The sequence below is a fragment of the Indicator indicator genome, chromosome 10, assembly GCF_027791375.1.
Source record: "Indicator indicator isolate 239-I01 chromosome 10, UM_Iind_1.1, whole genome shotgun sequence".
Taxonomy (NCBI): domain Eukaryota; kingdom Metazoa; phylum Chordata; class Aves; order Piciformes; family Indicatoridae; genus Indicator; species Indicator indicator.
In genome coordinates this window covers 14,943,401-14,970,079 of record NC_072019.1, presented here as the reverse complement: position 1 = coordinate 14,970,079, position 26,679 = coordinate 14,943,401, and the positions used below count along the sequence as shown (strand labels likewise).

The window sequence follows — 26,679 nt, the reverse complement described above, 5'->3', positions numbered from 1 at the left end:
GTAAAACACTTTGCCAAAGGAGGATTTTGGTTCTGTTGATGGAAAACATACTTGTTTGGCGCTGCAGATGATTTAAATGTATGGACACACTGCTGCAGCTTTTAATCTGTGAATTCAAATACTGTGATGTTGTTTCCTTTTGGTGATGCTTCCTACATATCCGTGAGAAAAAGCAAAAGAAGAAAATAGTCCACCCTACAGCATCTGCTTTTCCTGCAGACCAGACCATGCACCAAGCTTCATAGTAGGTGTAGGAAGGAGAAAAGCTTTTGCTTAATTTTAGCTAAATGTCTCACTGGGTCCCTGGGTGTGAGAAAGTTTGTGATACCAGGGAAAGTAAGTCTCCAGGTATCTATTTCATTCTTTTTTCTTAAATGGCTTTGTGCAAGGTGTGACAGAAGAAAGGATTAGGGTGATGTTAGGCTGCAAGACTGTAACAGGGCCTTCCTGAGTCTCACACTGCAGGTAGAATTCCTTGGGCAGAGGCACATCCATTCAAGCAGGCCAGCAGTTTCTTCCTTCAAAGCACATTACCAGGAACTTAAATTTCTGGGATATATCCCAAGAATGAGACCCTGTGGGTATCTGCAGGCAGGAGCTGCATGGTCTGGGTGTGATGTATGGTGGGATAATGACTGTGAATGAGAAACTTGGAAAATCAAATGATGGCCACCACATTTATTCATGTGTCTGAACGCTCAGTAATGTTTGTTTTGCTGTTCCTCTGCCAAAAAGGAAGAAAAGAGAAGTTATTCTACTGCAGCAAAGTGAGGATATTCTTGATCCTTTGACAGAATCACAGAATGGCTGGGGTTGGAATGGACCTCTGGAGGTCTTCTAGTCCAATCCACCTGCTAAAACCAGGTCACCTGCAGCAGGCTGCCCAGGATCACAGTGTTCAGGTGGATCTGGAATCTCTCCAGAGAAGGAGACTCCACAACCTCTCTGGGCAGCCTGCTCCAGGGTTCCAGCATCCTCACAGAAAAGATGTTTTTCCTTCTGTTCAGATGGAACCTTCTGGGTTCCAGTTTGTGTCTGTTGCTCTATGTCCTGTCACTGGGCACCACTGAACAGAGTCTGGCCCCATCCTCTTGCCTGGCCACCCGTTAACTCTTGCTGAGCATTAATCAGATCCCCTCTCAGGCTGCTCTTTTCCAGGCTAAACAGTCCCAGGTCTCTCAGCCTTTCCTCCTCACAGAGATATTCCAAGCCCTTTAGCACCGTTGCAGTCTCCACTGGACTGTCCAATAGTTTCCTCTCTTGAACTGGGAAGCCCTGAACTGGACACAAAGATACAATACTCCAGATGTGTCCTCACTAGGACAGAGTGGGGGGAAAGGAAAGTCTGCCTTCACCTGCTGGCCACACTCTTCTGAATGTACCATAGGAGACCATCTCCTTCTCCGCAGAGCTGATTTCCAGTAGGTCAAACATACTTGTAAATCTTCCTTTTAAGCCAGAATGTCTGTGTGAGTGTGCCGTGACAGCTGCTCTGTTACAATGTTAAGAGGAATCTGTTAGTTTAAAACATTGCATGTAAATCAGTGCTGTTGTCACAACTGACAGAAATGCTGGAAGAGAGCAATTGGATTTTATTCCTTTACCTGTAAGGGCTGTTTTCATGTGTTTATAAAAACAAACATATTTTTTTCTGTGCACACACTACCCTCTCCGACAAGGCTTTATTATCTTTCTGTATAGTCATTTAGATTCTCAGTACTGCAAAGCACTCAGGAATGACAATCTTGCTGCCTACTATATTTTGGTGGATTTCCTGCTGAGAAATCTGTGCAAAAATCCCACCTGTTGCAAACACTCTTCCTGCCACATCCAGAGTGCTGATCAATGAATTACATATGCTCTGAATCTCTGCATGGAGCTCAAGTGACTTGAGTAGAGCAGGGTTGAGTTTCTCTGCACAAACTCAGCGTTTTCACTGATTGTTCCTGTTGGTCTCTGACTTGCTCTAGAAATTCTCACAACATGACTGAATGCCTCAATGTCCTCTTAAGTGTAATTTCTGGAGGGGGAAAAAAGGGATACATCAGAGTAGTTTGGAAGTTGCTGGTTAGGAGGAGTAGTATGATCAATATTAAACAGAGATCTAAAAGCACTGAGGAAGAGCTTGTGCAGAAATAATGGGACTAGGAGTAAAAAACATAGAATCACAGAATGGCTTAAATTGGAAGGGACCTTTAAAGATCATCTGGTTCCAATCCTCTGCCACAGGCAGGGATGGACAACCTTCACTATATCAGGTTGCTCAAAGCCTCATCCAGCCCAGTCTTAAATACTTCAAGGGATGAGGCATCCACAACTTGTCTGGGCAACCTGTTCCGGTGTTCTACCACCCTCAGAGTAGAGAACTTCTTCCTAATGTCCAATCTAAATCTACCCTGCTCTAGTTTAATACCATTCCTCTTTGCCCAGTCACTCCATCCCCTTAGAAAAAGTCCCTTCCCATCTCTCTTGTAGCCCCTTCAGGTACTGAAAGGCTTCTCTAAGGTCTCCCTGGATCCTTCTTCAGGCTGAACAGACCAAACTCCCTCATCCTGTTCTCATAGGAGAGGTCCTCCAGCCCTCTGATCATCTTGGTGGCCCTCATCTGGACCCTCTCTAACAGATCCATGTCATGCTTGTGTTGGGGGCTCCTTTTCTTATTCAACATATCAGAACAGATCGCATGAAAGTAAAAATACAGCTAGGAATGTAACCAAAGCACAAAAGTTAGGATAGGCAGTGTGGGAGCATGTTGGCTGGAGCAGGACTTCAATGATTGGATGTTTTCTGGCTTTCCTCAGGGGGCAGGACACTCCGACTGACACACACCAGTGTAACAGATGAAGGTCAATACACGTGTGTGGTGACCAATGCTGCAGGAGAAGCGAGGAAGGATTTTGACCTTTCTGTTCTAGGTAAGTGCATGGTCAGTTTTGTTACAGTAGAAAATGATGAGGAAATCTACTGGATACTTTGCTGATATTTAAAAAAAATTATTCTATTAAAACATGTTCTTATGGGGGGGGGGGGGCGAAGTGAGTTTGGCAATAGAAATGTGGGGTTTAAAGAGAAGCTACTTTGTGTAAATTTTCGGGTTTGTATTTTAAAGTGAAGATTCTGCGGGCATCAATTAGAATAACTGGCAGCTACTTGTGTTTTGTGGCTTGTTTGTTCCTTAATTAGAAAGGAACTGTCAATGAAACTGGCTTCTGTTAGGTGGTTGATTCAGCTGCATAGGAGTCTGGGAGATGCCCACAGCTGGACTCCCATGCTCTCTTCTGTTTCTTGATGGTCATAGCTTCACACTCCATGGGCATGATGAACAAGGTGAATCAGTTCATAGGTAATCTGAAAAGGTGGGATTTTTTGTTTTCGGGGTCAAGTTTATTTTCACAGAATCACTGAACCCTAGCATGGTGAGGGTTGGAAGGGACCTGTGGAGATCATGTAGTCCAACCCCCCTGCTAAAGCAGGGTCACCCACAGCAGCTTGCCCAGGATTACAATGCCCAGGTGGGTTTGGAATCTCTCTGGAAAAGGAGACTCCACAACCTCTTTGGGCAGCCTGCTCCAGCACCCTCACAGCAAAAAAGTTTCTCCTTCTGTTCAGATGGAACCTCCTGGGTTCCAATCTGTACTTGTTGCTGCTTGTCCTGTCACTGGGCACCACTGAAAAAAGTTGGGCCCCGTCCTCTTTTCTCTCCCCCACAACCTTTCCTTTAGCATTGATTGGATACCCTCTCAGGCTGCTTTTCTCCAGGCCTCAGGTCTCTCATCCTTTCCTCCTCACAGAGATGCTTCAGTTCCCACAGCATCTTCAGTCCTTCCAACCTACACCATGTTGGGATTCTGGGATTCTTCAAATGGCTGTTTGGAACCATTAAAGTGCAATTTCCTTCTATGACTTATAGTGTTTTACCCAGAAAACACCTGTGTCCATAATTACCAACCTTTATGTGGTTGTCCTACGGTCTTACTGGAGACAATTTTGCTGTCTGTCCTTTCTCTGAGGCGCTGCGGGCTGATCGGCTTCCCTTGCCTTCAGCTGCCTTTGGCATGTTCAGCCTGTAAAGGATAGCTCACATTCATGTCAGTTCATGTTTGTTTGATGAGCTCATGGACCTGTCAGTCTAGTAGAATGGAAGAGATGGATCAACACTGAAAAGCATTCATTGTTTTACTGTTTTCTTTGGAGGGATTTAGTAGCAGGGTGTTCTTCAGCATTCTGGGAATCTCTATTGCACAGGCTTTATTTGCCTTGAAGAAAAACGCTCAGTGGAGCTGATTTCAAGTGATCTAAGTGGAAAATTCCTTTGTTCCGTTTTCTCTCCTCTTCCCTTGGTAATTTCTTTGTCTTTCTAGAGGAAAGTTACTGGAATGTGGCCTGATAACAACAGACAATATTCACCAGCTCACTGTAAAGAGGAACTATACAGAGACAGTGTTCCTCTACAGTGGTGCAGGAGGTGCAGCAAACAAGCCAGTTTGCGTGGAGGGCTTGGTGTAGTAAGCATAAAAATATTTGAATAGTTGCAAAAGTTTTGGTGTGGCTTTGTTGCAATCTGAAATTAATAGATGTTGATATATTTTGGTTTTTTTTTTTTCTGAATAGTAACTTTTGACCTGATTTAGAAGTCCTAAGGTTTATGAGTTTTAGATTGTATTTTTCCCAGTCTAATTCCTGCATTAGCTGGTAGGTCTTTGTGTCCTTGCATTTAGACACCAGAAGCCATACAAAAGTCTGTTTTGCATTGCTTGTAGAGTCACAGCAGGGAATTTGATCATAACTGTATCACAAGCTGCTGACAGTGCCAGCACTGGCCGCAGCTTCCTGCAGGCTAAATTCTGCTAACCCACATCTCACCATGTGTCCTGCTCAGAGGCCAGCTTTTAGCCGTTCTGAAGTAGTATCTTTGCTATTCCAGTCAAGTGAAATGCAAACCTCTTTCAGTTTTTAATTCTTTACTCTAGTTTTTGTTGCCTTCATTAGCATGAAATTGTGCTACAGGAGGTTTAGGTTGGAGACTAGGAAAAATTTCCTGGTCAGGGAAGTCAGGGATTGGAGCATGCTGCCCAGGGAGGTGGTGTCACCTCCTCCCTGGTTCAAGAAACGTGTGGACATGGAGTTTTGGGACATGGTTTAACAGCCATGGTGGTGTTAGGTTGATGGTTGGACTCAATGATCTTCAAGGTGTTTTCCAAGACAAACAATTCCATGATTCTGTGATTCTATGAAGACTCTGGTGTAACATTATTCTCCTCTGTTGACCATAAATTCTGCAATTATTGTGATTCTTATTTTTATGAAACTTTTGCTGCGGCTTAGTGATAGATCACAAATAAGCTGCTGAGTATGTTCTAATTCTTCTCTCTTTAGGAGTTCTGTCTAGACTGAAAGTTTGCATTTTATAGGATCATGAAAGTGTAAATTCTGGCTCCCTAACCTGGCATTTTTATCATAAAACCTGCAAAAATCCGTCGGGGTTTGGTCTTGCTTTATTCTATCTCTAGACTTATTTTTCCAACCTGTAACAGTTCATGCCTACTTTGATTTGTAGTGCCATTTGCTTTTGGCCTCTGCTTTGAAGAAATAGTTGATCAGAGCTCCTCACCAACACAGTCATAGCCTGCCCTCCTTCATCCAAAAGCACATGTCTGTGTAGTCCTGGTGACCAGGATTGTTTAGAAACATATCAAGTGGTTAGCCATACAGTGAGAGTTCCCTTGTACAGAGTTAGCTATCTGGGGACTGGGTAGGTATTTTAAGGGTATAATTTTGTCTTCTGCTTCCCAAGAGGGACATAGTTTGTAGCACAGGAAGACCCAAATCGTTTGTTCATCTGCCTGTGTGGAATAGGCGATGTTTGCACAAGACACATGTATGCCTTCACACTTGTTGGTGATCTCTTGTATTTCTTTGAGCATGCTAGTAAAGAAACAAACCAACCCACGGGGTCTGTGAGTAGACACATGGACTCCTTTTTAATAAATCACTTCTTTCCCTAGAGTTCTGTACAGAATCACAGAATAGTTTGGGTTGGAAGGGACCTCCAAAGGTCATCTAGACCAACCCACCTGCAGTCAGCAGGGACATCCTCCACTAGATCAGAGCCTTGTTGAGCCTGACCTTGAATATCTCCAGGGATGGGGCCTTAACTACCTCCTTGGCAACCTATTGCAGTGTTCCACCACCCTCATGGTGCAGAATTTGTTCTTAATATCCAATCTAAATCTGTTCTTCCATAATTTCAAACCATTGCCCCTCATCCTAGGTTTTTGGAAGCAGTCCCTCTGCAGCCTTCTTGTAGGCACAAATGCTTTAATTTACTCTTGGAAACCAAATAACTCTTAAACTGAAGCATATAATTTTGAACCAGTAAATCATTGCTGCTTAATACAAGTGACAAAACTGGTTTACAAACTTCTAAAGCCTGCTGGTGCATGAAATCAAACCTGGCACCCCTAACTAGTGCTCCTCACCATGGCCCACTGCTCATTCTCAGAAACATTGCCCTACTGACCATATTCCTCAGCACCCTGAGGATCTCTCCAGCTCTGAAGATGAAGTGAGGTGAGTGCTTCATTGGTCTGTGGTATTTGGCCTTTTGTGTGGACTTGAGTAGTTGAGGGATGCAGAACAGAGTGTGTGCCTGTTGTCCAGGCAAGTCAGTTCTACAGCCTCTCACATCTAGACCACAGACCACTCTTCATTGATTGATGTGGTCAAGAGAAGCATTAGCTGACACAGAGTAGAGTGTGTCCTTGTTGTGTTTAACTTGGTTAGAAGTAGTATTTCCTGATGTTGTCTTCTTGTCTGCTTGCAGTGCCTCCAGGGATTGTGGGTGAAAATAAACTGGAAGATGTGAAGGTGAAAGAGCAGCACAGAGTTACCCTGACATGTGAAGTAATAGGTAAAAGTTTACAATATGGTATTTTCTGATCACCCCCCACCCCCACCCCAGTGTGTATCAGCATTGGTTCTGAAGAGAAGTTTTTTAACTGAACTTTCAGTTTGGTGGGATTGTTACATTTCAGGTTAGACCTGGTGCTCTTATAGAAGGACCCAGTGCTCCCTTTAAAACGGTTGTATAAAATGTAGTAAAGAGAACAGTTGCTGTGATGTTCCTTCTCTGAAGGCCTGTGGACTCCAAGAGGAGGTGTATCTTACCTCAGGAGCTTTGAAGACTTTAGAATAGATGTTCCAAAACGTCTCCCTAAAGGACACTTGGAAAAAAGCATCTGAAACTGCATTTTGCTGTGCTTCAGAAATCTTGGCATATCCCAGAGGCTGTGCAGCAGCTAATATTTGCAGTTTCCTTCACTCCATTAAGGGAACCCTGTGCCACAGATCACCTGGCTAAAGGATGGGCAGTCTCTGACTGAGGATGAAGATCACAAGTTCCTGTCTGGTGGGCATTTCCTGCAAATCACCAACGCTCAGGTCACTGACACAGGGAGATACACATGCCTCGCATCCAACGCAGCTGGAGAGAAGAGCAAAAGTTACAGTCTCAACGTACTTGGTAAGGCAGCTGGGCTGGCTCTTGCTGAGAAAATATTCATCTCAGGAGAAACCAGATAATCACACTGGAATTTTGTAGCACTTTGGTTACAGCAGTGCTTAAGTTGTCTGGCTACGATTAAAGTTTCATAGCTTAGTAATTGATGAGGAAGAGTAGTTAGTTTAGTAAGAGCAGCAGTTCTGTGCTTCAGTAAAGAGCTGAAAAATGGGGACCTATAACAGGACGTTGTATGGAATGAGCAAGACAGTACATTGGCTTATTGTGAGTCAAGGAAGAGGTATCTGAAGAGCACTGTAGATTGTGATCTCTTCATAAAAGCTGAAACCATCTGTAATTGGCTTCTGTCATGAGGGTTTATTGCATAACCAAATGCAAACAATGGCAAGTTTGTTTTCCCAACATCCTCATTTCCTAGGCTCATGCCTCCTCCCAAACTGCTGCTTCCAGGATCATCAAAAGGTGAGGCTGCCAGCTGCTGGTGGCAGGCTTCCTGTGACCTGTGCTTGACAAAGGCCATAGGGGTATGGATTCCACAAACATGGGCTGACTGTTGACTTTAGGGCAAGTCATCAAACCTGATGAATGTTGTCTGGTTCTGGGTTTCAGTGCTCCTCAAAGGAATATCCTCCTGCTATTTAAGGCTGCCACTAGATTCCTAAACTGAACAGGGAGCAGAAAGTTGGGCTTTTATAGAGGTCCTTCATCTATTTAATGACTTTGTTCCTAGTGTCTCCAACAATTGTGGGTGCAGACAGCCATGGAAATGTGGAAGACATCACTATTATCCTCAACAGCCCAACATCACTGGTTTGTGAGGCTTATTCCTATCCTCCAGCTGCAATTACTTGGCTGAAAGATGGTAAACTTTTGGAATCTAACAGAAATATCCGCATTTTGCCAGGTAACAGTTTTGTTGTTATTGAGAAATAAGAGAACACTTGATTCTTTTATTGCTTTGTTTCCTGTTACAGATTATTTTGGAAAATCAAAGGACATATTTCTTTAAGGACAAAGTTTATACTTTTGGAGAACTTCCCATTCCAGTATTTAAGTGCTTCACAATTAACTGGTTATTTACTTACATTTTATTTGTGTTCAGGTATTTATCCATTTGTTCTGTGAAGCTAAGTGATGGCAAGCAAGAATCTTTGGAGTTAATAATGAATAGAAATAACCTGAAATGAGGCATGAAAATTAGGTGGAAGGAGGTGTAAACATTATGAAAAAGAGCGAGGTGGAATTTTTCTAGGTTATGAGTAGCTTGCCATTTTTAATTTCTGGAGTAACTGTTACCTGGTGCATCTATAGAGGTGGAAAGTAGGAAGAAGCTTCACTGGTAGCGCTGAAGCAATGTAGATGAACAGGTACTTTAGGATTGTTAACTGCAAGTGTTCAGAGGAAGGATAAGTTGACATAGTGAGGAATTGAAATACTCCATAGGGGGCAGTTTCTAGCAACGTAGTCTGAAAAGAGCTGCAGCCCGACTACGTAATGACATCTCTGAGAAGGGAGACGATGCAAATAGGATACTTTAGGAAGGAAAGTAATGGATGTCCTAGTTGAAGATGTCACTGGAAGTCCTAAACTCCGCTTATAGATTCATGTGTACCGTTCTCATGTTGTGGTTGTCGCTTCTCCGCCTTCCTCAGGGAATTCAGGGCCTTTTTCTTACCAAGAACTGCCCTGAAACAGGAAGGTACTTCAGAGACTCACATCCACCCCTGTGTGTTGAATAGGCTGGTTTAGTTGAGTGTTTGCTTAGTCTTTGTTTACTCTATTATGCCTCTTGTTCAAAACAAGTTCTTTACCATGAGGGTGGTGGAACACTGGAACAGGTTGCCCAGGGAGGTGGCTGGGGCCCTATCCCTGGACATATTCAAGGTGGTGAGGCTTGACAGGACTCTGGGCAACCTGATCTAGTTGAGGATGCCCCTGCTTACTGCACAGGGGGTTGGACTAGATGACTTTTGGAGGTCCCTTCCATCCCAGACCATTTTGTGATTCCTTTGCCCATGAATGAAGTGCAGAACCTTCTGCGAGAAATGTCTTGTACAAACTATTGTAACAATTACTCCAAGAATCTGTAAGCAACAGGATTGGTGATCCAAAGCACTCCGGCAAATTATGCATGGTCATTATGTGACATAGACGGTGGGGGGTAGCAGTCGGTTTTTAATGCTATTCTAAGGGCAGAATTTGGACCAAGGGATTGAAAATATGCTGCAGAAAATTTAAATCCTTGGGAAGCAAGAGCAGACTACAGATGCTGTTAAAACGTGATGTCTTTCCGCAGGTGGAAGAACCCTGCAGATTCTAAATGCAAAGGAGGACAATGCTGGAAGATACACCTGTATAGCTACAAATGAAGCTGGAGAGACTTCGAAACACTATGAAGTGAAAGTCTACAGTAAGGGAATGCTTGCAATATTATTTTCTTTTCGTTCTTCTGTTTCCCTCTTTGCAGAGTTACGTATCCAGGTGAACACAATGATTTCTGTTAGTGGTTTCGTTTAGCAAATATCTGAATTACCCCGTGGCACTGCTTGAAGAAAGACACCAGAAAAGTTGGCTGTTGCATCTTTTGCAAGTGCTGCTGTGGGGCCAAAGATCTTTGTATCACTCAGGGAAAGATGTTTAAAAAATGTGGAACTCCAGTTTCTTCTGAAAAAAGGCTCAGCACAGTGGGAGATGTCAGCAGAGATTCTCATGAGCAAAGAAACTATTCTAGAAAAATAGGAGGGGAGGGGACTCATAACTTCCAATAGAAAAACATTCTTGAGTCAGGTAAAACAGGAGGATACTATTTTTGTAGCCCTCCATAAAATATCATACGTGCAAAAGCTTTCCCATTCAAGGCTTCTTATCAACACATTGTCCCCTAAGCAGATGTGCCTAATACTCTATTTTAATGCTCAAACTCTTAATTACAGGCTCAGTCAAGCATGATTTTTCATGGTTTTGGTTGTGTGGGTTTTTTTTTTTTAAATTTCTTAGTCTGAGTTGGAGTTTGGTTTGCTCCCTCACAGTAACCATGCTGTTATTTTAATTACACTAAATCCTTAATAAGGCCCCACTGGATTCAGCATAATGAGAGGATGATAAAAGAGTTCGTTATTGAAGTATGGCCTTGTAGCAACATAAAGCCTCTCACCCCCTAATGCCATTGCAGCTGTCGGTTGTTCTGGCACTGCAAGCATTAGGGAGAATTTAAAATTTCCCATTGCAAAATGAATGGAAAATGCTTTGAAAGCATTTAAAATCATTAACAAGATCTTATGGGAGCAGGCTGGGGGGTAGCTTCAGAATTTTGAAATGTTCTGTTTTCATTCAGATTGAGTAGGAAACAAGATTTTGCAACACTGGAATTTCAATAGAACAGAAATGCTGAGTTTTTGAGCAACTATTCTGTGCATGGACTTCAGTTCAAACATGTTTTGTGGGATATTAGTTTCCATTATTTTTTTTTTAATGACTACAGTACACTAAATTTTGTAAAATTAAACCAAATACATACTAAAGTGCTATGGCTAGGTAATGTTGTAGTCAGGTTTGTAATTCTACGGCTGTTGAACACATTTTTGTATGTTTATATATAATATATGGACTAAAATAGTTTATAATGCAAGGAGAGAGATATAGATACATAAAGAAAAATTCAGCTATGGGAAGGAGGCAGACGTAGGAGGTTGTCATCCAGGTTTTCTCTTTGTGCAGTCAATTTTGAAATGCTACTGAAGACCATAAGTCATGAAAGCCCCTCTCGCTCCCTTTGGTTTTGTGCAGTTCCACCCACCATTAACAAAGGAGATGTCTCAGGGATGGCTCTGTCCCCTAAGGAAGTGAAGATCAAAGTGAACCACAGCCTTACCCTGGAGTGTGAAGCTCATGCCATTCCTGCTGCTGCCATCAGCTGGTACAAGGACGGACAGGCTAGTCACAACTTAATTCCTTCTAAGGGGTGGATGTGGTACAGCCACGTTTGTACTGTCCACTCTGCACTGTCGGTGATAGTGAACATTCACACAGCGTAATGGGCTCCCTCACACTGCTGAAGTCAGCAGGAAGCAATATTCCCACTGTCCTGCTGGCAGGATCACCCCTCACACATCAGGCAATGGTTAGGAACTAGAGTGGGGTAGATTCAGGTTGGAGATTAGGAAGGAGTTCTTTACTATGAGGCTAGTGAAACACTGGAATAGGTTGCCCAAAGAAGTTGTGAATGCCTCATCCCTGGAAGTGCTTAAGAACAGGCTGGATGAAGCTTTGAGCAGCTTGGCCTAGTGGGAGGTGTCCCTGCCCATGGCTGTGGGATTGGAACCAGATGATCTTCAGGTTCTCTTCCAACTCAAGCCATTCTGTGATTCTGTGATCTTAGGATGCCTGCATTTGACCATCCCTCCTCAAATTGACACCCTTGCTTTTTTTGCGAGCGCTTGGCAGTGCCACTGAGACATCAGTGCTGGAGTTTCCAGGGTCTACCACTGGCCTGCACTTTCAACTGGGAAGACTCTGCCTAGCAGTAGCATCCCGTGGCATGACCACATATTCCTCTGCTGTTATATAAAGTCCCCAAAGGCCTTGTTACAGAATGGCCCAACATTTGGCTGTTCTAAGTGCTGCCCTTGCAGGAGTTGCAGAAAGCCTCCCACTTGGTCGTGGCAGAGCTCACAAAGCCGTAGAAGCATCTGGTTCCTCTTTGGGGGGGTGAGGTGTGGTCCTTGCCACACACAGCCTTCACAACAACAACAGTCTGGAGGAGAGGCAGGTTGGAAGGGCAGTGCCATGTAGTCATACTGGTGTGCACTCTGCTGGGGGCTGGCCATAAATAAGAAAGAAATGGTGCAACTTTTCTGTAGCAAAGAAGGATCTCATCTCTTGCTTCAGCTGTTCTTGGTGGGACATATCATGTGGCTGCACCTCTTGCAGCTGGAACAGCCCTTGCTGGGTTAACTGAGCATGCAGACACAGCCTGGAGTCTCTGGAGAAACCATCTGTACACCCTCCATCTGTTTCAAGCATGTGCTCTAGTTCTGGGACCTCCTGGGTCTTCTGATTGCCTTGCCAATGAAAAATGATGTTGGGGAGAGTTGAGAGGTCCCCAATGAACCATGGTGGCTAGAAACAGTTTGCTGCCACCATCAGAGCAACTGATACATCCAGCAGCTGCTTCTTAGATTGTCTCTGGGCAAATGGCTTTCACTTACAGCCATAGTCTAAATCAATTGTCTCTGGAAGGCCAGGAGTTCAGTGCTGACTCCCTAATGTGTTGCGTTTTCAGTATTAAGAGATACAAGTTGTGTTAATGCAGGTTCTACTGTCAGGTGTGGCCAACAGGACCAGGGCAGATAAGAGGAGAGCTGAACTGCACCACCTTTGTTGAAGGCTGCCATCCCAGGCTTAAGACTGTGTCCTGAGTGGTGACCCTCAATAAATCTGTCCTATGCAACTGCTTTCTCTGCATAGATGGAAAGCTGACCTTGCTGGAAGCATAAACAAAAAATGATTGGTGTTTTTTGGACTGTGGGGTCAAAGAAGAAGGAATACAAAAACTAAAATACGCTTGGTTCCTGTAAACTGCCTTAGAAAGCATTTTGAAAGAACCTGAATTTGACCAAATGAGAGATGATGTTGTATGAATTTCACAAATACAGCTGCTTCTAGTGTATGTTTTGCCAGGTATTAATGTCCGTCTAAAATGACCTTGCAGCCACTTAAACCAGATGCACACATCATGATCCAAGCTAATGGCCACATACTGCAGATTCAGGAGGCTCAAGTGTCAGACACTGGTCGTTACACCTGTGTGGCATCCAACATTGCTGGAGAGGATGAGCTGGAGTTTGATGTAAATATACAAGGTAAGCAGACTTCAAATCATGAAGTTCTTCTGGTATCCTTTTCTGATATTCTGGGAGGTTGGAATTCTGTATAATTTCGTATCCTTCACACCTCTTTGGTATAATCCAGTGACTTTTGTTTGTTTGTGTGGGTTTTATTTCATATATATCTTTAAGGATTACATTTGATTATTCAATACAGAATTTTGATTATTCAGTATCTCTCATTTTGTGACATACTGCAGTGTTTCTGAAGTCAGTGGACTGACACAGCAACACTGATCTTCCCCTAAACTACGTGACAAAGTCTTGATTTAGCTTCAGCTAGGTCACTGCATTTTATTTATCTGTACTGAGTAGTACTTGTGGCCCCAGACATAATCATCCTTTTGGCCTACTACAAAAAAACAATCATTAGTCATTTCTGAAAATATAGACAGAATTAGAACTTGAGTAAAAACAGGTAGCTTGTTATTTAAGTATTATTGTTGATTAATACCTTCTGTGTTTTATCAGGTCTTCTTACACTGTTATTTATGTTCAGCTAATTGCTCAATTGTTCATTCTGATTAAGAGAATTAGAATTTTCCTGGCTAATCTGAACTTGGGGAAGGACCAAATTTAATACACAGAATTTTAATTGCTGCTATTTAACAATCATAGTATCTTTTCATTTCCTTGACATTTAAACTATCTATTTCTGCTGTAAAATTGTAATGTTTTCTCCCTTCTTGGTTGTAGTTCCTCCTAGCTTTCAAAAGGAATGGGAAGCTGGTAACACAGTAGATGCAGGAAGAGGTGGAGAAAGTAAAGATGTAATTGTCAACAATCCCCTCTCGCTGTACTGTGAGACCAATGCTGTTCCTCCTCCAGTTCTGACATGGTATAAAGATGGCTATCCCCTGAGCTCCAGTGACAAAGTACTGATATTACCAGGTGAGTATAAAGGTACCACACTCTGACCTCAAGAAATGGTGTTAGTGCCAGTATTTGTGTAGTAATAACCAACATTCGTTCTTCAGACCCTCCTGTTTAATGTACTTTGCAGACTTTCTTTACAGGAATGTTTCTCTCCATCTTTGCACTTAGACAAGTTTCCTTCTTTCATTTAAAAAGTAGTCCCTAAAATGGTGTGAATGTGACCATTTAACTTTCACATGATGTGCTGAAAAATAAAGTACAATGATGATATGTTCCTTAATTTTCCTACATGGGAAAACTCATCATTGGAGGAGAAAAGCCTCTTAATCAGGGAGGGACACATGGAAATAAAGTTTCCAGCAGAAAAATGGTCAGGAACTCCTGCTGAATCTTGTGTGAGAAAGGGAAAGAGGTGCTTATAGCGCTGAGAGTACAAAAAGGGAGCCTTTCTGTGTGAAGGGCAGATTAGGATGGAGTGTGTAAGAGGGGGCAGTGGTGGGGATAATTTCTGTCTACCCATTGCTCATCTGTTGGGAAACCAATGGCACCCACTTTCAAAATGTATTCCTACTACACTTCCTCTTTCTGAAGGTATTTCTGTGGCTGTCTTTAAATGAGGATCTAAAAGCTCCAGAAGTGAATTATTTTTTGGCTTGGAACAGCTTTACCAGAATATTCTGTGCCTGTATTTCCTTTTTCCTCTTAGTACTTTATCACCTTGCTGAAGAATATCACTGTTTTGATTGCAGAACCGTGTCTGGCTGCATATTTAAAAGAATATTGTTCCCTTCTGTGGAATTAATTATTCTTTTCTAACATTTCAGTATGAACATTGCTGCATTCCAAGTATCTGCCAGCAGAAAAAGTAGCTAGGAAATAAAAATCTTTACTTAGCTATAATTCAGAACAAATGCTGACCATTCATAAATTTCCTTGCTCAAGTCTCTAGAGAAATGTGGTGTGGAAATGATGGAAACTGCTTGATGCTGCATTTACATCTTGAATGTGTTTTCCTTCCAGGAGGCCGAATGCTGCAGATTCCACGGGCGCAGGCTGAAGATGCTGGCAGATACACGTGTGTGGCGGTGAACGAAGCTGGGGAGGATTCCATCCATTATGATGTCCACGTGCTCTGTGAGCTCTCCTGCTTCCCTTTTTAATGGCAAAGAGTTCTGGGGAAACTACTGAACCGTTATAGTCCAGGTTTAGTTAAAGTTTTTACAGTTTATAAATTCTGCATATTTGTCAACTATGAACTTAAAGTGTTCATAGAATTGGTTTAGTTGGAAGAGACCTTAGAGATCATGGAGTCCAATCCAGCACTGCCAGGCCACCACTAAACCATGTCCTTCAGTACCACATTTACATGGCTTTTAATTCTGTCCAGGAATGAGGACTTCACCATTGCCATAGGCAGCCTGTTCCAGGGCTTGACAACCTTTTTGGGGAAGAAATTGTTCCTCATGTCCAACTCAAACCTCCCTGGGACAATTTGAGTCTATTTCCTCTTGTCCCATCACTTTTTTCATGGGAGAAAAAAAATCAACCCCCACCTGGCTCCAACCTCCTTTCAGGGAGTTGTAGAGGTCAATAAGGTCTCCCCTCAGCCTCCTCTTCTCTGAACAAAGCAATCCCAGTTCCCTCAGCTGCTCCTTACCAGACCTGTTCTCCAGACCCTTCACCAACCTCATTGTCCTTCTCAGGACACACTCCAACACCCTAATGTCCTTCTTGTAGTGAGGGGTCCAAAACTGAACCCAGTACTTAAGGTGTGGCCTCATTGGTGCCAGTCAGTGTCCCCCCCAGTACAGGGCGACAATCATTCCCTAGTCCTACTGGCCACACTATTGCTGATCCAGGCCAGAATGCTGTTGGCTTTCTTGGGCACACACTGGCTCAGACTCAGCTGTCTGTCAACCATGCCTCCTCTGAGCAGCCTTCCAGCCACTCTGCCCCAAGCCTGGAGTGTTCATGGAGTTGTTGCGATCCTTGTGCCAGGATGTGGCACTTGGCCATGTTGAACCTCATCCCATTGGCCTCAACCCACTGATGCAGCCTGTCCAGATCCCTCTGTAGACCCATCCTATTCTCAAGCAGTGCAACACATCCATCAAACTTGGTGTTGTTTGCAAACTTACTGAGGGTGCTCTTAATCCGCTTGTTCTGGTCAGTACTGAGCCCCAGGAGGAACGGGAGCTTTGTAGAATTATAGAGAATTGCATACAATTAGTGTTAATGGTGGTGTTCAGTATTGGGCTTGGGGATTGCTATAGCAACCCAACAGCATTACCTTTGCCACACTTCACCAGAAAGAAAAGTGTATGTAGAAATCCAGGTTTTGTCTTGGTTCTCTTGTTCCTTTTCCATTTCCCTGTTCAAAATTCTGCCCTACTGGACTTTTGTCCTTATTTTGGCTATCATTTTCAAAAATACCTGCAAAACTCCCAAAGGCTTAAGAGAGAATTGGTGATGGAATCCCTACAGCATGCGTTTTCACATGGTCTGTTTGCAAACATCTCACAGAAAGCTTTTTGCTTGTTCTGTTTGCATTGATTGACTCAAGGTTTTTGTCTTGGGGAATACTACTGAAAGCTCTGATTTATTTTTATGAAGGGGTCCTGCTCTGGAAATCCTCTTTTGTTCTGACAGCAAAGAACTTTATGGACTAACTGGAAAATTGATTTTCACCTGCTCTTCTTTATGGCTGCTGTGAACAGCAATTCTCCTGCAATCCTGAATTATACTGGCTTGTTCCAGATGAGCTACTCCTGGGGCTTTTTTCTCTTTCACTGTGTTCACTGAAGACTTAACTACTCTCTTCTAAAAACCTGATCTAAAGATTGATCTCTAGTCATAGAAAGCAACAGAAAACACAAAGAGCTTCTAAGTCACAACATTCTTCTCACATTTTGTTCTTCCATAGTACCACCATCCATCAGTGGAGCTGATGGTGATCTGCCTGAAGAGGTGATTGTGCTTGTCAACAAGGCTGCAGCAATGGACTGTGCTGCCAGTGGCAGCCCTTCTCCAAGTATTACCTGGCAGAAGGATGGCCACCTCCTAGCAGAAGACGACAGACGCACATTTTTGTCCAATGGAAGGAGGTTACAGGTAGCTGTTAGGGGAAAAGCTGGGGTTTAGCATCACAAAGACAAGCTGCCCACAAAGACAAAACTGTTTAGATTTGCTAAGTGTATGATTCTGAGGGACTTCCTTCTCACAAGGTGCTGCAAACCTAAGAGGTTTATCCCTGGTTCTGTCCTTCAGCTGCTTCTTCTCACTCCCATGCAGTTCCCTCAGTGATGCTGACCCAACTACTTGTGGGGTCATGCTTATGAAATCACTTGGCTTAAAATAATGTTGACTTTTGTGGAGAACAAATTGTTGGTGTCATTTGTCCAAATTCATTTAACAGAGTTTAATTATTGCAAAATATCCTACTTTTTTTTGGTAAAGAAAGTGGTGTCTTCTAAAGAACTTTCCCTTCCTATCAATGAATGAAATTGGCTGAAACTGTTAAAACAGTTAAAGAGCTGAGCTCAATTGTCTCCACCTGATTCTTTGACATGAAGTTGTCTTCTATATTAACTTAACCAATTTATTTTTTTTCCCCTAGATTTTGAATTCCCAAATAACAGACACTGGCAGGTACATCTGCATCGCAGAAAACATAGCTGGAAGTGCCAAGAAGTATTTTAACCTAAATGTTCATGGTGAGTACAATAATCCATTGATTTCTCACTGTCTTCTTTCAAATGTTAGTTTGCCTTAAATATGATAATTTTAGCAGAGTGTTTAGGCACATACCTAGCTCCCAATAATGATAGAATAGTTGGGGTTGGAAGGGATCTCTGAAGGTCGTCTAGTCCAACCCCTCTACAGTCAGCAGGGACATCCTCAACTAGATCTGGCTGCCCAGAGCCTTGTTGAGTCTGACCTTGAATATCTTCAGGGATGGGGCCTCAACCACCTCCCTGATCAACCCATTCCAGTGTTCTACCACCCTCATGCAAAAGAACTTGTTCCTTACAATAAGTCATCTTACTGGGTGCAGTGGAGATTCTGGAATAACAAAAATCAGATATAAGTTTAAAATACCCTGGTAACAAACAGTTTTGATACTATGTGGTTTTCAGATCCTTATGCATATTCAACAGAGCTCAAAATTATTGTTGAAGTACCCTTTTGTAGTCACTGTATAGACTGTGTAGGGGTTTTGAATTACCCACAGGTTGGGTTATAGTCTGTTTTGATATGTTCATAAAATGCATATTCCAAGAAAATGCATGTTTGGAAAGCATTACATGAACATTTAGGGCTTTGTAAAAGCTTACTTTGTAAATATTTACCCTTCAAGGTTCCTTTCTGTTCTTTTTTTGTGTGTTTTGCTGTGGAGTTAGGATAGGGTTAAAATAAACCTTGACCTTCAGCATCACAAGTCTAAAACAAATCGATCTGCTGGAGCAGGTCCATAGAGGGTCATGAAGATGATTGGAGGGCTGGAGAGCCACCCCTGTGAGGACAGGCTGAGAGAGTTGGGGCTGTTCAGCCTGGAGAAGAGAAGGATCAAGGGAGACCTTAGAGCAGGCTACTAGTGCCTGAAGGGGGCCTACAAGAAAGCTAGAGAGGGATTTTTTACAAGGGCTTGTAGTGATAGAACAAGAAGGAATGGATTGACACTTGAGGAGTGGAGATTTAGACTGGAGATTAGGAAGAAGTTCTTTCCAGAGAGAGTGGTGATACACTGCAACAGGTTGCCCAGGGAAGTTGTGGATGCCTCTTCCGTGGAAGTGTTCCAAGCCAGGTTGGATGAGACCTCGAGCAACCTGGTCTAGTGCAAGATGTCCCTGCCCATGGCAGGGTGGGGTTGGAACTAGATGATCTTCGAGGTCCTTTCCAACCTAAATCATGAATCTCTGAATCAATAGTCAAGAAATTAAGACATTTTCCAGTGTTTTAAAAATCATTCTCCCCACCACCATCCTTTCCTATTCCTGTTTCAGTTTTCCATTCTGAGCTGAAGAACAAATGCACATTATTCCCACATGCCATTACATTTTAAAACCTAATGAGGAATACTGGCAGCAACATCTTTAAGTGGTTTCACTGGATGGTTTGGAGCTTAGTATCGTCACAGTGGTCTATACATGATCAGTATCCCTTTTCACATCATTGTTAGCCAGTTAATCTTCTGCATTACATATTAGATGGAAAAAAAGTGCTGTCTTCTCTCCTTTGCTTAAATGAGATACTAGCAAACCAGGAATCTGGTGGTTCAGGTTATTATATGCAGAAGAAGTGATTATTTTTGCTTATTCACACATGGAGCAAATTTACGTGCTAAAGGAAACAAATTTCTAGTGCTTGTTTTTTCTGCTCTGGAATACAAGTAACCAAAAATAGTGTTGTCATGGAGAGAACTTGCCCTGGAGACATTCTCTGAGAAGTTATTTTCTTTCAGTGCACCCCATCCAGATATCCTGATGTTTGAGTTTTGTTTTTAAATCAAAATATTTTTATTTTCTTGAGGCTTGTGTTTTAATTTAAACTCCTTTTCTTTAAAATATTTATAATGATTGTAGTCTAATATTGTTATTTTAAAAGAAACCTTTTCATGAAGCTTCAGTTCTAGCTTAGCAACATTCCCAGTTTAGGTCTATTTTTTTCTCTATGAATATACTTCCATTGGCTCAGATGTTCAGGAAAGGACCACACAGGATGAAGCATTGATGAAAATGCATTATCACTAAGCAGCACGACCTTTGTTTTGCCAGTGTCAAAAAAAAAAAAAAAAGTTTATTTTCCATCATTTTTGTGTTTTCAGTAGAGCTACTTTCATAAATAGGAAAAAAGTATTAAAGATAATGCTCTTTAAGTTGAAAAGATCTGCTCTTGTCTCAAAGATGATTAGTCGAAGTAAAAGAAAACCTTCTTGAACACTGAAAATAAACACTCAGTTTTAAAATGTCAACCTCTAACCTTAAGATGTGATAAACAGCTAATTTTCACACTGAGGACTGCAACTGAGCCATCTGGATGCACATACAAATATATTGTCATAGAGAGGTTACCCCCACCATGCTGGGATTCTGTGATGGTTCAAGAAAAATTTATTATAAGCTTAGCTCAGGCTTGGCCCTATGTGGCCCAACTGCCCACTGGCTTGCACTGCCAGTGATCCCATCTGTGGGAAAATAACTGTAAAAGTAAATAAATATAGATAACTATAAAATGTCATCAGATCAGAATCCTCCACTTATTTCATGCTCATTATCAGGGAAATAATGGTTGGTTTATCCAAGTTGGAAAAGATGGAGTGATTTCACCCATTTACATTGACTCCTCTTGTTTCTACAGTGTCACAGAGAAGCAATAAACTTGGTTTAATGACTGTTTGGTGTCACTCAAGTGACAGAAAGCAGCTGGAGTTTTTCTGGTGGATATAGTCCAAAATACTTTAACATTTCTGTCTTTGAAGAAGAGGATTCTTTGGAATGATTTTTCCAACCAGTAGAGCCAAGAACATGCTTTTGCTTTCCTCTTAAGTGTTTTATACTGCAAAAACATGGAAACTAAAACTTGGGGTTTATTAAATGGAAGAGATTTACTGTTATTTCATTTTAAATAGTTCTTGTGAAAAGGTCAGATGTCAAAAATATCTCGTGTTTAAAAACATCGGGACTTAGAAACTCCAAAACACACCCCTCAGAGCAATGCTTGCATGCCAGAATTGTAAAGTGTTTAGCTTACTATTAAATGACAACTTGGTTAACAAAAGAACTCTGACCTGTCAGAAGGAATCATTTTTGGCTCTCTATAATGAGGAAATGGACTATTTCAGGAAAGAATACAATATCAAGAAGAAATGATACTTAGTCATCCTGCATCTCCTGACAAGGTAAATTTCATCTGTTCTGCTTACATAGCAAATGATCTGTGAGTGCTGCAAGTTAAAAGTGATGGTGCATTAAGTCAGGAGCTGTCAGGTCTCTTCTAGATTCATTAGTCTTGCCATTTGCAGTCCTTCAGGCATTTGGGATCACTGAAGTTTTTGTGAATTGTGGGAACAGGAATGGCCATTAGATTGGCTTCAGCCATAGTCCCAGAAACATCCAAAAGATCATAGGATATGAATGAGTTTGGCTACTTGGCCCTTTGGCACAATTCAGCTGTGTTTCAGTAAGTCAGGATCTCGTGGAATATTGTTTGCTCGTGCTGTGTTGGATACTAATAATGCATTTCTCTCCACAGTTCCTCCAAGTGTTGTTGGTGCCAATCCTGAGAATTTGACTGTGGTGGTGAATAACTTCATCTCTCTGACTTGTGAGGTCACTGGCTTTCCACCTCCTGACCTCAGCTGGCTCAAGAATGGAAAACCTATCAGTTCAAATACCAACACTTTCATTGTTCCTGGTGAGGAATCTCAGCTATTTCTACAGCCTTTGGACTCAACTTCTTTTTTTTGTCTTGATTATGGCAATGGCCACTGTTTACAGCACCAGTATATACTTAACATTGCTCCAGTGAGGGGACAACACTGGGCCTACTGTATTTAGTACTTTCTTGGCTTTTGGAAGTGTTCATTTCCTCATACTGAAAGCACTGAAGCAAACTGTGTGGAAAAAAAACCAAACCCTAGAGAGCTTTAATCACTACAGGTATTGGCTAAGGTGAGTCACTTTGACTCACAGCTCAAAGAAATGAGCAGAAATTGTGATAAGGCTAAGTTAAATCCTGCTGGCTTAGATGGCCATACTGTTGACTTCAGTGGGAACCTGGATTAACACTGATGAGCTTCCAGGAAGAAATCCTTGTGTTCTGAGCTCCTCTTAACAGAATCCTAGCACAGGTTGGGGCTGGAAGAGACGTCTGGGGATCATCAAGTCCACCCCCCCTACTAAACAAGGTCATTCACAGCAGGTTGCTCAGGGTCACAATATCCAGGTGGGTTTGGAATCTTTCCAGAGAAGGAGATTCCACAGCCACTCTGGGTAGCCTGCTCCGGGGTTTCAGCACCCTCACAGCAAAGAAGCTTTTCCTCCTGCTCAATGGAATCTCCTACATTCCAGTTCATGCCTATTGCCCCTTGTTCTGTTGCTGAGCACCACTGAAGAGTCTAGCCCCATCCTTTTGTCCCCCACCCTTTACCTGTTGCTGAGCATTGATCAGATCCCCTCTCAGGCTGCTCTGTTTCAGGCTAAACAGCCCCAGGTGTCTCAGCCTTTCTGTGGCCATTCAGAGCTCCTCATGGAGGTCCATGAGTGTCTAAGTCATTTCTTCTCCTGCTGCTGATCTTCACACTTGCTGTGGTGCTCAGACCTTATTTGCTGCTATAATGTTCCTGGGGGCTGGGTTACAGCACAGACAGGGCAATGGTTTAATGGCAGCAAAGGAATCTGTAGTGGTTAATGATGTGGGTGCAGGCAGTAAGGAGCACCATAAGTGGAGATAGATGAGAATGGGGAATAAAAAATGGAGTAATGGAAAGGGTTTAGTTGTCTTAGCCAATAGCAGTCAGCAGCTACAAAATAATCAAGTCTAAAAATGTGGGGTTTGTCCAAACTTCTAATTAACAGCACTAGTGAAAACCACCCTAAAATTTTAGCTCTCCTGGCTGGGTTTGTGTTGTTTTTTTTTTTTTTTTTAAGATTAATGAATGCCATGACCATGGACTGATTTTTTGAGTCTGGGGTTAATTCAGTGCCTGTGCTCATTCTGCAAGTTTAAAACAGCATTTGAGATTGGTACAATAGCTGCAGAATAAATCTCAAACCTTTTCTCTTTACTTCAGGTGCTCGGACCCTGCAGATTCCCCGAGCCAAACTACCAGATAATGGTGAATATACTTGTGTTGCCAGAAACCAAGCTGGGGAAATCCAGAAGAAGAGTTTCCTGACTGTCCTGGGTTTGTTTTATACTGTTTTCTGAAATTATGATTATTGCTTTGAAAGTGCAGCATTCCGTAGTGATTTTTAATAGGTTGTTTTCTGTCCTCTGACAAAGCAAAGGCAGAAATAACTCTGAACTTCTCTTGCAGTGCCCCCAAGCATCAAAGACCATGGTGGAAGCTCAGTGACAGTGCTGAACATGCGAGTGGGCACCCCGGTGGTGTTAGAGTGTGAATCCAATGCTATTCCTCCACCTGTCATCACCTGGTACAAGAACAGGCACCTCATTGCAGAGTCTGCAAACTTGGAGATCTTGGCAGGAGGGCAAACATTACAAATCAAGGGAGCAGAGGTAAGCCAGGCTACTGGGATGGGGCTTCTGCTACTACTCTGCTACTCTTTAGCCAGTATCTTCAGGTACCAGCCTTCAAATACCTGGAGGGAACCTACCAGAAAGCTGTAAAAGGACTTTTTGCAACGGCTTGTAGTGATAGGATGAGGGGCAATGGACTGAAGCTTGAGAAGGCCATTAGGATATTAGGAAGAAATTCTTTGCAGTGAGAATGGTGGGACACTGGCACAGCCTGTCCAGGGAGGTTGTGGATTCCCCTTCCTAGAGGTGTTCAAGAGCAGGCTGGATGAAGCCTAGTCTGATGGAGGATTTCCTACCTATGGCAGGGAGGCTGGAACTAGATCTTCAAAAGTCCCTTCCAACCCAAACCATTCTATGAATCTATGAATTATTTTGCTCTTTAGTGGTGTATTTTACTAGCTGTATGTAGATGTATTTGCTGGGGGTTTTTAATTCTGTGAAAAGGACCTTGAGTTGGTAGAAGCTGTTAATCTCTGAACTGTAGCATAAAAGTAAGACTCCCTAATAAGTCGGGGGGGTTTATTTCATCTTTATTTTAGGTTTCTGACACAGGCCAATATGTGTGCAAAGCCATAAATATTGCAGGACGAGATGACAAACATTTCCATCTGAATGTTTATGGTGAGCATAACCTGCATTATCTGCACTAGTGGTTATAACATTGTGGAGTACATAACTCAAAATCAGCTAACAAGAATGGCTGGTAACCAAACTATTCTTGTTGCTTCAATCTATAGTGCCACCAAATATAGAAGGCCCTGAAAAAGTGCTGGTCAATGAAACTATCAGTAATCCTGTCACCTTTGTGTGTGATGCCACTGGAATTCCTCCACCAACATTAATGTGGCTTAAGAATGGGAAACCAATAGGTAACATTCTCTCGTGCTCCTTTTTGTTCTTTTCTTTGGGGCACCACTATGCTATTTGCTGTCTATTTTTTGTTTCTTTTTCATCTGTCTCTAGTCTAGTCAGACAGACTCTTCTGTTAATCAGTTGGAATTTTGGTTTTGTTTTGAAGTCTGTTTACATATATACAGGTAGAAGGGCTGGGACCTCTCCTATGAAAACATGCTGAGAGAGTTGGGTGGTTAAGCCTGGAGAAGAGAAGGCTCCAGGGAGGTGACCTAGCAGCCTTCCAGTATCTGAAGGGGGCCTACAAGAAAGCTGGGAAGGGACTGTTTCCAAGGGCATGTAGCAGCAGGACAAGGAGCAATGGTTTTAAACTAGAGCAGGATAGATTTAAATTGGACATTAGGAGAAGTTCTTTATTATGAGGGTGGAATACTGGAACAGGTTGCTTAGGGAGGTGGTAGGAGCCCCATCCCTGGAGACATCAAAGGTCAGGCTTGATGGGATTCTGAGCAACCTGATCTAGTTGGGGATGTCCCTGCTTATTGTGGGGTGGTTGGACTAGATGACCTTTGGAGGTCCCATCCAACGCAATGCATTCTATGATTCTATTTTCAGACAACCCCGATTCTCTTGAAGTTCATATTGCATCTGGTGGAAGCAAGCTGCAGATTGCTCGCTCTCAGCTTCTAGACAGTGGGACCTACACTTGCATCGCCTCAAACACAGAGGGAAAAGCTCAGAAAAGCTATGTGCTTTCTATCCAAGGTAAGGCATGGGAGTGCTGTGAGCAGAGCTGATTAATAGCTGGTTGTGTATAACGCTGTCTGTACTAGAGACACTGAAGTAAAAGAAATTTGTAGAAAATGCTTGATGGTTGGACTTACTCTTAAAGGTCTCTTCCAACCAAAACTATTCTGTGATACCAAAAGTGGAGAATTTGGACTGTTGTTTCTATCAGTTGCAACCAGTGGGAGAAAAAGGTTAGGGGATTTCAATGTTAGTCAAAAATTTGCATAAGAATATTTTTAACCTTTGAGTGTAGGAGAACTTGAAAGTCATCAGGAAGGCTCTGTGTGTGTGCTGCTGATCACTTTTTTCCTTCTGATGATCACTGAAGCTACACTGGTTGATGAGCGTGGAACACCACAGATAGGTGGTTTCTGAAGCAGTGATTTTCTGCCGTAACAAATAGGAAAAAATAGCAAACACTGGCAGAATTTCTTTTATGTTTTTTTTTTACTTCCCCCTGTTCAAATGAGAAATCCATATTTGTTATGGAATTGTCTCTTGTTTCACTGTGTCACATTATCTCGAAATCCCAACATGGTGGGGGTTGGAAAGCGACCTCTGAGGATCAGTCTAGTCCAACCCTCCTGTGCAAGCACAGTCACCCACAGCAAGTTACCCAGGATCACAATGTCCAGGAAGGTTTGGAATCTCTGCAAAGGAGACTCCACAACCTCTCAGGGCAGCCTGCACCTGTCTTTCCTATGCTGCAGCTGCATTTACATTGCAGCTATCTTTATTTTCCTCTTTTCCTAGTGACTCATCCCCATTAACTGCACTAGTTCCTCCCATGTCCAGTAAGATTCCTGTTGTGTATCATCTCTGGCCTGCTTCCATGATCCCTTGCCAGCAGCTGCTGGTGGGGGAAGAAGAGGGAGCAGCATCGGCTGGGAGCTGAGTGTGCTGGCACACCCATGTGTGATAGCTGGCCAGGAACAGTATCACAATGATCATTCTTTGAGGGTGCTGGGTTTGGTGTGCAAATGCATCCCCGCCTGTGTGCCAGGTTTTACTCAGGTTTAGGGATTGAGATTGAAGCTGCTTGTGACTGAAATAGATGAAATGCTCAAACTGTGATAGTGGCACTGACAGTCTTGACTGGATGGACAGCATGAGTGCCACCCGTGTGTCGAACATGCTAACAACGGCTGCTGGTTAGGGGGGAGTTAAGAATGCGACTCTTGATGCAATAGAGCAGTTAACTGTGCAGTAGCACACATTCAGGAGTTAAACTGGCATTTAATTGTCACGGTGCATTGTGATGGTGAATGAAATGGGATTTTGTCATAATACTCTAGTGTGTCAGCACTGAGCAAATTAACTGCAGATATTAAATGTAATGGCAAATCCACATGGTTTTTAGAGTTTTGTAAATTAGCTGTTTTAAGGCATGAGTAACGTGACTGAATTTATCTTTGCAGAACCCCCTTTGAAACAATACAATCATCCACGTCCTAGATTGGAAGGGAGGCACTGTAATAAATGCTAGTACATGTGCAG

The 26,679-nt window shown here is 42.6% G+C and overlaps 1 protein-coding gene across 1 annotated transcript in view; it reads left to right on the top strand.

The window, feature by feature from the left end:
• The window catches only part of HMCN1 (hemicentin 1), a 204,862-nt gene that overhangs the window by 130,762 nt on the left and 47,421 nt on the right, over positions 1–26,679 (top strand). The window contains exons 47-63 of the mRNA XM_054384518.1: positions 2,802–2,915; positions 6,824–6,910; positions 7,331–7,522; positions 8,250–8,423; positions 9,816–9,929; positions 11,306–11,451; positions 13,230–13,380; positions 14,101–14,295; positions 15,301–15,414; positions 17,204–17,391; positions 17,897–17,993; positions 21,532–21,693; positions 23,072–23,185; positions 23,318–23,520; positions 24,081–24,162; positions 24,279–24,410; positions 25,009–25,158. Of these exons, the coding sequence (XP_054240493.1) occupies positions 2,802–2,915; positions 6,824–6,910; positions 7,331–7,522; positions 8,250–8,423; positions 9,816–9,929; positions 11,306–11,451; positions 13,230–13,380; positions 14,101–14,295; positions 15,301–15,414; positions 17,204–17,391; positions 17,897–17,993; positions 21,532–21,693; positions 23,072–23,185; positions 23,318–23,520; positions 24,081–24,162; positions 24,279–24,410; positions 25,009–25,158 (2,415 nt within the window). The remainder of the gene's footprint in view (positions 1–2,801; positions 2,916–6,823; positions 6,911–7,330; positions 7,523–8,249; positions 8,424–9,815; positions 9,930–11,305; positions 11,452–13,229; positions 13,381–14,100; positions 14,296–15,300; positions 15,415–17,203; positions 17,392–17,896; positions 17,994–21,531; positions 21,694–23,071; positions 23,186–23,317; positions 23,521–24,080; positions 24,163–24,278; positions 24,411–25,008; positions 25,159–26,679) is intronic.